This window comes from Chaetodon auriga, chromosome 19, assembly GCF_051107435.1.
Source record: "Chaetodon auriga isolate fChaAug3 chromosome 19, fChaAug3.hap1, whole genome shotgun sequence".
Lineage (NCBI taxonomy): Eukaryota > Metazoa > Chordata > Actinopteri > Chaetodontiformes > Chaetodontidae > Chaetodon > Chaetodon auriga.
Window position 1 is genome coordinate 1,058,627 of NC_135092.1, and position 9,873 is coordinate 1,068,499.

General features: G+C 36.6%; 1 protein-coding gene across 1 annotated transcript; it reads right to left on the bottom strand.

Moving 5' to 3' along the window:
- Positions 1 to 447: 447 nt before the first annotated feature.
- tdgf1 (teratocarcinoma-derived growth factor 1) lies at positions 448 to 8,600 on the bottom strand. Its single transcript, XM_076758771.1, has 6 exons — positions 8,506 to 8,600; positions 8,305 to 8,357; positions 7,702 to 7,917; positions 6,298 to 6,412; positions 6,028 to 6,137; positions 448 to 1,478 (listed from the first exon to the last, which is right to left on the bottom strand). The coding sequence occupies exons 1-6, from the start codon at positions 8,526 to 8,528 to the stop codon at positions 1,375 to 1,377; spliced, it is 621 nt and encodes a 206-aa protein (XP_076614886.1). The 5' UTR covers positions 8,529 to 8,600; the 3' UTR covers positions 448 to 1,374.
- Between the last annotated feature and the right edge of the window lie 1,273 nt (positions 8,601 to 9,873).

Consider the following 9,873-nt stretch of genomic DNA (forward strand, 5'->3'; position numbering starts at 1 on the left):
TAATCAGTACAAACCTCATTAACAAACTCAAGAGATAAGAGACAGTTCCCACTGAAAATACCTACAGATAGCAAATTTTGAAGGAAAGACAAACTCTGTTTTAAAATGTTGAAAAATGTTTGTAATATTTAGTTTGCACAATTTGGTCACCCAAGCATGTATTTTTTCACATCTAAAAATGTACTTTTATGTTACAGTGTCACATCTATTTCAGTGATATAAATACATGTTTTTCAAGTGACAACATAATTTCAGCTTCACACAACACAAACAAAACTCGTGCAACAGAGCAATTTCAGAAACACATAATCAATACATGTTTATAGTAAATGGCCACAATACCACATCAGCTCACAGTTTGTGCAAACACAAGACACAAAGTCAAAAACCAAAGACTGTCTTCTTTTACAAAGAAAAAAAAAACATATTAAGCTATAGATCCTGTCAGAAATGAAAAAGAATACTTTTCATAAAAATCTTATGTACAGCTTCCTTCACTCACATTTTGTTCTTCGAGACATCACAGACACAGAGACAACCTTCCACTGGAAGAATAAGTTTAAAGAAACAGAGCTTATATGAGATGAACTTCTGCTGCGGTCACTGTTAAGCTGATGAATAACTCCTTTAAAGAAGATTGAGCATGAATGCATATGTAAAACTGTACCTGGGAGAACTAGACACACATGATCACTGATCTAATCATTATTATAATTTGGGTGTTTTGTCATCTATGGTTCCTAAAAATCCACACTAACATTTTTTTCTTTTACAGGTCATTCAGTACTGAATCCTAAAATGTTCAAATTTATCAGTGGGCTACTTTAAAGATATTTACACTTATGTCTAAGAATGTTTTGAAACAAGACAAGGCACAAGATGAATTGTCATCCTTGACTTAAGAAACTGATTGGTTAACTTAGAATTTACTGAATTCTCGAAAATGCTAGAAGTTGGTCCAGTGGTATGTCCATTCAGTCCATTCAATCCCCAGTCCCCCAAAAATCCCCATTTCAGAAGCAGCAATGAAAGGTTCAGTTTACAGCAGAAGTCCCCATGAACCACAACATCAGAAGTCTACATAAACCACAACAGTCTAACTGTAGACTTTAAAATACAGTAAACTGAAAGTAGCATGTCTTGAAGGATGAAGGTTCAACTCCTAATACCAGTTTTCAAACAATATTGTACTTCTCCACAGGCTGTCCCATTTGGACAAATTACAATAAATATTTTTAATGCTTATAAAGCTCGGATTGGATTGGGAAGATCATTTATAGTCCTGAAGAAGCATCTGGAGAAATCTTGCATAGTCCCCAGCTCAGTGTTTGACTTAAATCCTGTTGGTGTGTCTAGCATCCATGCACAAAATCTTCAAAAGAGAAGCAGAGGAAGAAATACCATGGGATACAGGAAACAGTCGCTCCAAACTGACCTGACAGCTGATGAACGAAACCAACGCACCCCCTCAGACTCATCTGGGAAGTGGAGAAAGACAGAAAAATAATGAAGAACTGGTCTCATCATTCAGTGCACAACTCAGGTGCAATTTTGCATGTATTTATTGCATCTTCCTCATTCCTCACACACACACACACACACACACACACACACACACACACACACACACACAAAAGGTTGCCACCAAAAAAAAGGTCACACACTAACATTTCGTTGGACCGCCTTTTGCTTTGATTACAGCACTCGTTCGCTGTGGCATTGTTTCGATAAGCTTCTGCAACATCACAAGATTTATTTCCGTCTGGTATTGCATTAATTTTTCACCAAGATCTTGATCTTGATGATGGGAGAGTCGGACCACTGCGCTATATATATATATATATACACTGTAAAAAAGGATTTGATCAATAAGTCATGGTCACTTCTTCCTGTAATTTACTTTAACGATTTATGCAATTTCAACTGAATTTCTTGATTTATCAAGTTTAAAACTCAGGTTTATAAGTCAGTTCAATTGTATAAAAATTTCATGGTGCCAACATAACTTAACAGTGTGAGTTGCAAATTTCCGTGACTTCTAAACGTCGCATTATGTGGTAGAGTTGCATTAATGCGCAATGCAAATAGTCCTGGAAAATTGGTCTTAAAGCGCTGTCATTTGATACAAGACTGATAAAAAGGATATAGGATTTTATTAAACTGAAACAAGTGATGCACCCAGAAGCTATTGGCCATTAACAGAAGAACACCAACCGAGCATAACGACAACAGTGAAAAGACAAGCGGCGGATGGATACGTTTTGAAAGCGACTTGATGATTGACATGATTTCAACCGCGCTTTGACAGTTTTGGTTTAGGACAGACACGATACAGACGACGTAAGGTAAGTGATTCAAATTGTTAGTTAACTGTTTATTTTCATTAACTCTCACAGAAGCACCTTCATGGCGTCTTGTTTAAGTTTCGTATGGTACCGGTGTTGTTTGTAGCGGAGTTGTCAGTAATTAGCCGTGGCCCTGGTAAAGTGTGTGTGTGGCTTAATTTGTCAGCGGTTAGCTGCTTCCCTGCTGTGTTGCTGCTGTGTTGTCCGAATTGAGAGGATTTGAGGATATTCCACGTTATTAAATGAACTGCGTGTATTATTTCCCTTTCATGCAACGTTATCCACGCAGGTGTTGGTTTGTGTTCAGCTCGGACTAAACCTGCCAATTTGAAAGACTTAAGTGAGTAGCGCTATATTGGCTGCTTTATTAACGTTACTCACCTTCACCTTAAATTAATGTTAATATGGTGTTTCTCACTGTGAGAAGTGCAATGCTACCGTAAAATTGTAGAGCTATCGGTTTAGTGGTGTTTGCAGTGGAATTAAGGTCCAGTTGGTGTTCTTGCAAGACACTGCAGTGATGGTAAAATAAATAAAATGCGCGGCTTGCAGCCGCTAACGTTAGCTAACCACAGTGTGCTGCTAGAAGGAGAGAACTATGGTGGGCGCCTCGTTTTGTACATGTTGGTGACTTCCTCTTGTCATGAGCGAATTTAAAATCATTTCTGTTGTTGTTTTAGATATGCAATATACATCACTATTAAGTGGTGATAAAGCTAGCTGGCGGCTAATTTAGTTCATTGCACGTAATGGCGTTGACTATTTAATGGCGTCCTGTTGGGGCTGTAGCTATGCTTTATTGGCATGAATGTCAATGACATATTGCTGTAAAATGATTATTAAATTAATAGAGAAGTAAACCAATAACTTAATTAAGTACAGTTCATACAATGCTGAAAGCTTTTTTTTCTTTGTATTTGTGAAAGACTATGGAAGTGTGTGTTGAAGTTGTGAATGTGTGAGTATGCTGGTGCTGTTGGGTGTGGGTATTAACACCTGGACAGTGGAGGGGCTGGATGGTTTAGTAATGTTAATGGAAAATTTTCTCTTATGAGTTTCTAATGATTTTCTAAATTTCATAACGGAAAGTCAGCTAGGGCTGTGTAAACAAGCATGGTTGCTCAGATCATTAATCAAATTGAAGTTCATTGTTATGGGGTGCCAAATGTAAAACTTCAATAACAGTTTTCAAGCTGATATATTTTCAATGTTTAGTTCATTTTCTTCACATTTAGCTCATTTCACACACATTTGAGATATAAATTATTTAAAATTTTGGCTATATGTGAACGAAAAAGAAATGCTAAATCTAAATGCTAAATCTATATGTTAAATCTAAATGATTTAGATAGGTTTAACATTTAGATTTAACATTTCATTTTCGTTCACATGTAACCAAATTTTTTAATAATTTATGTCTCAAATGTGTGTAAAATGAGCTAAATGTGAAGAAAATGAACTAAATATTGAAAATATAAATTTGAAAACTGTAATCAAGTTTTTACATTTAGCACCCCATATATGATTATTGTTGCCATTGTGTAAAGTTAATCCTCTTTGTCAAGTTTTCAATTCATATGACTGATTAAAAGTTTGCTATAGCATGACATGTGACTATGTTCTGTGTTTCAGGTGCAGATATTTCATCCATTGAAGTTTGGTGGATGAAGTGGAGTTGTAAGTTTTGCAGTTTTGCCACTTTCAATGAGAAAATTGTGAATCATTACAAAGACAGTCATGGACATGGAAGACGGGGTTTCAGCTGCATTTACCCAAACTGTCTAACAGTCTTTCAAACGCATGTGGAATTTGCACAACATCTAAAGGAGCACAAAAAAAGGATCCAATCCAGTCGCTAAGATTCGCTGTGAACTTTGTGCTTTTTCAGCACCAACCAACATCAATGTTGCTGAACATGCTGTGTAAAATTTCTTGTTGGATGTTTATGTGTCTGACTTTGACACATCTGTTTACTTCTGAAAGTTTTGAAGATGGTTCAATGTGTGGTGGTTTTTGGAGTTGAATCCATTCAATCAACAGCCAAAGATGTATTCATAGGAATGAAGGCTGTAAGTTGAGGCAGTTTTTCAAATAAACGTTTTATATTTGAACAGATGAGTTGCAAGTTGATTATGTGAAGTTGAAGGAAACTGGTAAACTTGCTGTTATTAGTTTAGATAAGGGATACCATTTAAAAACATAAGTCGTTTTAATTTGAAAACTTAAATTCAGTTGCTGCCTTAAAAACACAAGTGAACATAACTTGAAATGTCAATTGGTATTAATATGGTCAAAATTATAATTAAAAACTTAAAATTGTAAGTCTAAATTGTGTAGAACTGTATGTTTCTTTTACTAGAAAAAGCAAGTTTTCTTGAATGTAAAATGTAACATAGTAAGTTGTTTAAACTCAGAGTATCAAGTTTAAACAACAAATGACAATTGGTTAAACAACTTGTGTAACTTAACTTTGTGAGCTGAAACAAAGCATAGCTTGATATTGAGTTAACTCATGCTTTTAAGGCAGCAATTGAACTTAAGTTTTTAAGTTAAACCACATTAATTATTTTTACAGTGTGTATACACACACACACACACACACATACGTATATATATATACGTATATACACACACACAGACACACACACACACATATATATGTGTGTGTGTGTGTGTGTATATATACATATGTGTATATGTATATAGTGTGTCTCAGTACAATTTGTCATTATTTGTGGTTAGTATACTGTAACTTGATTGTTATTTCAACTCTCAATTTTTCATTATGTACACTGTTGATAAACATAATGTGCACAGTATTCAAGTTTTTAAGGTTACTTATCTGTACTCTTTACTGCATCAGCTGATACTTTACTTATGCTATACCTTATCTTAACTTGCACTTCTTTAGTTATTGCTTTTCACAAGAAAACTTTGAGAAACACTGTATTGTCTGCCACAGTAAGCATATCAACATTTTCATCAAGCCCTCTCCTGTCTCATCTGAAGAAAACTGAAAAAGCAACAAATTTATCTAAAACATTTCAACTTGACCGTGACCAGTATGTAAGATTAGCGGGCTCTATTGGCACACTAAGGAGAAATGGAATCTAAGTATGTTTTCATCTAATCACCCGTGGACCATAGGCCGAAACAATGAGAAACAGATGCACTTTTATATTCAGACAACTTAACATGAGGACTCTGACGCAATCGTGGGATATTTGTGTAGAGGTTGACGTTGTGGCAGTCTTTTGCATTTCAGAATAAAGCCTTGAACTGTAAATGTGGAGGAAGAGCTTGTGGGCATTCAGAGATGCATTTACAATCAGTGGGAGTTAACTGTTAAGGCAGCTTTTAAATGACTGCTAGGTGTCGATGGCTCGTCTACACCTTGCTGCTCATTCAAATGAAAAACACATGAAAGAACTGCATGAAAAACTGCCAACTCAGGTAGAGACACAGGAAGGACTGAGTCTGTGCATTCACGCAAATGAACCTGGTGAAGAGTTTTAAAATGCAGTGCCTGCTCTCAACTTCATCACTTAATGCTGATTGATAATGGCTGCTTTGGAAAATGATAAATGGGTGCAGACAACAGCTACAGAAAATATACAGGTGGAACTTCATAATGTCAGGTGTGTATTTATTTATTTATTTATTATGTGTGTGTATATCTTACCACAGTCTTTGTGGAAAATGTGGGGGAAGCAATGCAAGATGCCATAACCACAGCGGCAGTAGGAGCATCCTTTCTGAACCCACTCCCCATGAGGAATTGAACCACAGCTCCTACAGGCAGATAGAGGAAACACAAATTACTAAACTAAGAGAAGAATAACTGCTAGGAGGAAGTGATTCATTTAATAGTAGATGTGCAGCTAAGACTTGCGTCTGCATTGTTAAAAAGTGTAAATGCAGAGCAGTAGAGTGTTGTTTTCTTGTTGTTTACCTGATGCGTTGATCATACTCACAACTCCTTCCTGTGAAGAACGGTAGGCAGGCGCAGAAGCTGCCCAGGATACAAGTTCCCCCGTTCTTACAGCAGCTACGACTCTGTTCTGCACCTACAAGAAAAAAAACACACATCAGAATGACAGACAGCAGTACATATAACAAACTAAATCCATTTCCTTCAAAAAGATCACAGAACTGCAGTTAGAATAAAACCTCTAACATTAAACATCCTTTTAAAGAATTTTCTGTCAGACTATTTATTAGAATTAAAGCTGTTGCTTCACTCCAGAATGCAGTGTACAACTTGCTGGACATTTCAACCACTTTGCCCTTTGCCTCCAACTCAAATGGCTTCTTTATTTCAGAAATGAAGTTCTAACAATAGAATACAGTCAACCATTAACAGTGACATCAAAGGCTACAGAGGGTGTGAGGGCCGATCGGCTCCGAAACAACTTCTTTTAGAAATATGTCTATATTCATTGATCTGGTTAGACACCTGCAAAGAATCTGGTAAACTTGTTTTGAAAGCTGGAGAATAAATTAGATATTGCTAGATCCATATGGGGATTTCTTTGTTAATGAAACGCTCTTAATGTGTCTGTCCCTTTGCAGAACAAGTTTTGGGACCCTGTGAGTCCAGTTGTAGTCCAATGCAGGGCCCCCATACCCCAGGTTGAGCCTCTCTCTGCCTTATCTGTGTCTATGAGATAAACCAGTCTCCATCTTGCAGTGCATTCCTGTCGTCCTCTGCTTCCCATCATCAGACAAACACTGAGAGTCAGAGCAAATGTAAAAATAACAGAAAAACACTAAAATTAACTGCTGGTGATCTGGAACATCCAGACTCTTCGTCAGCCCATCAACAAGTTTTTTGGTTTACGGGGTACAAAAAGTTTGCAGCAAAAACAAATGACAATTTACAAAGAATTTCAATAACATTAAACAACATTTAGTAGTAACAACATATAATAAAATGTGGTCTTACACAATCTTTATTGTTTTGCTGTGTTGAAAATGTATTTCAATTTCTGTATTTACTTATTTGAATATTCTATTTTATTTGTTGTATAATCTCTTTTTCTTGACCTAAAACTTTCCACATTTAACACAGAGAGTCTAACAAAAATGGATTTCCACCTTTCAGAAAAACCTACATACACAACATGACCTCATAACAATAACTCATTCCCAAACATGTTGACTATTGTTGGGAATATTCTTTACAGACTTTAGGCATGTTTTAGAGCTCAGTTACAGAAAAAAACTAGATTTTTTTTGGTGAACCCAAACTGCCTCTGTCTGTCTGTTCTAGGCAAAGTGGTAAATTCTTTTCTTCGTTTTTTTTTTTTTTTTCCCCACCCCCATCTGTGCATACAGTGGTTAAGTGCTAACTTACTGCCTGTAAGGCCAACGAAAGGCAGAACCATGCTGGCATCACGGCGTTTATGGTCACCACTGTTTGATGAGCTCACTTGGGTATAATGACCCAGGAACTCCTGTGAGGGCTGCAGGGATTTCACCACCAAGGAAGAAGGAGACGATAAAAAGGGTGAAGAGGAGGATGATGATGAGGAGGAGGTCTGGTCTCTGCTGCACCCATCTCCCTCACAGCCTGAAAAATAAGATGCAACAAAGTTGGATGTTATCCAAACAAGCAAAACTGTACAGCCTTTCAATTGAAAATAGTCAACGAGAATTGTCAAGTATATGTGACCTGTCACATTAGTTTATCAAGTTCAAATCGAAGCAAAAAATGACCCAAGTGCCTGCAAATTCCAGTGAAGTTGTCATGTGAAATGGTGCGCTCATTTTTTAGGACTGAGTTGTTCAATGTTGTTCGGTTCAGAAGCTCTGCTAAAGACACACTGTTGCTGTCTCAACAGACACGGTCCTTATCAGAACAAAGAAACAGACGCATCGAATGCGTCGTGTTCCTCATACACCAACAATTAAATAGCAGCGAGCACATTAGCGCGTATGCTTACTGTGGGACACAGACCTGAAGCAGGCAGAGAATCAGTAGTGTGGACGATGATTGCACACACCACGATCCTGAAAACATCCGAACAAAACAAACATCAGTAATAAGAAGACATAGGAACATTCGTTCGTAAAGTAGACAACAGCGTCTAAATGAAGTCTCATTCCTTAACATCTCAAATTCATTTAATTTCCATTTCATTATTCTTTCGAGACTCACCTGAGCAGCGGCGTCCAACTCATCTTACCAGAGAAAAAAAATAAATAAAAATAATAAGAAATTTTAAAAAATCAAACAACTGTGGATTTTTTTTCACCGTCTCAACTCAGTAAAAAAGTAAAACCAATTCAAAATAATTGCCAAAGAGAACTCTTCCCTGGACAAACACAATAACATATATATATGTATATCTAAAACAATAAAAACGTAGAATCATTAGTATTTGCTGCTTCCAAAGGTCAGAAGAATATGAATGTGTCCATGAAATAAGTTCCTGTCCTGAGTGAGTTGGGCTGTTTCTTCACGCAACCGCCGGTTTTGAACAAAAAGCGAAAAAGTAAAAACCGTTTCAAGGCTTGAAAAAAACGACAAAGAAATAAAAGAAAAATAAGAAAAGTAAACGACCCAAACATACGCCGTCCTGACCCCTTCCGCAGTGAATATCCTCAATGAGCGCAGCTGTTAATTCAAAACTTTTTTTCCGATCTCCAGGTGACTCTCGTACAGAGGGGTTCCGTAAGACCCGCCCACTCCGGTCTCACTTTCTGACTGACTGTTCAGTTGGAATAAGCAATAATGGAAACTGTCCTAAAACATTACGCTTCAGCAAAAACAGGAAATTCAACTTTTCCTAAATTAAGAAAACAGTGACAATTAATTATTCAGATATTATCTACGCATATATTTTGAGAGAATTTTCTCAACCATTAAAAAGTAATCCTTTAGACGTTTTGTAATTTAAATAGCTGTATTTGGCAATAGTTTTTGCTGGACAGTCACTATATATTTGTAGAACTCACTATCTTCAGTTCACTGTGACGTTGTTGTCAGAGAGAAGTCTAAACCATTCAAGGTAAAGACAGAAAATGTTGTGATATTTATAAAACTAAGAAAAAAGGGAATAACAATAGACAGCATTTATATGTGTGTTGATGTGGTTGGTTAGTGTATATAGAAGAAAAATGAAGCAATAGATAATAAAAGCTCTGTTGTCTTTTGCTTAGTTGAGAAATGTTCCTTGACTGTGATCTATGAGTACATATAGACTTTTCTTCAAATTTTACTTTTGGTTAAATTTGGAAAACCTCTATCTCCTCTCCCTCTTTCTCACCTTCCACCTCCACGCCCTTCTCTGTCTCTTTCACTGACGCCCCTCTTCTCGTGTACATATGTATAGTAACCTCACTCAATCATCCACTCCTGCCTTCACATGTTAATGACCATGCTGCTAAAAGGAAATTAACTTTTAAGGAACATGCCCCTCCTTCTCCACTGCAGACAAGAAGCTTTATTTTTCTATCATTTCTTTTTACATGATACATACATGTCATCTTTTATTACATATCTTTCAACAGTACACAGTATAAT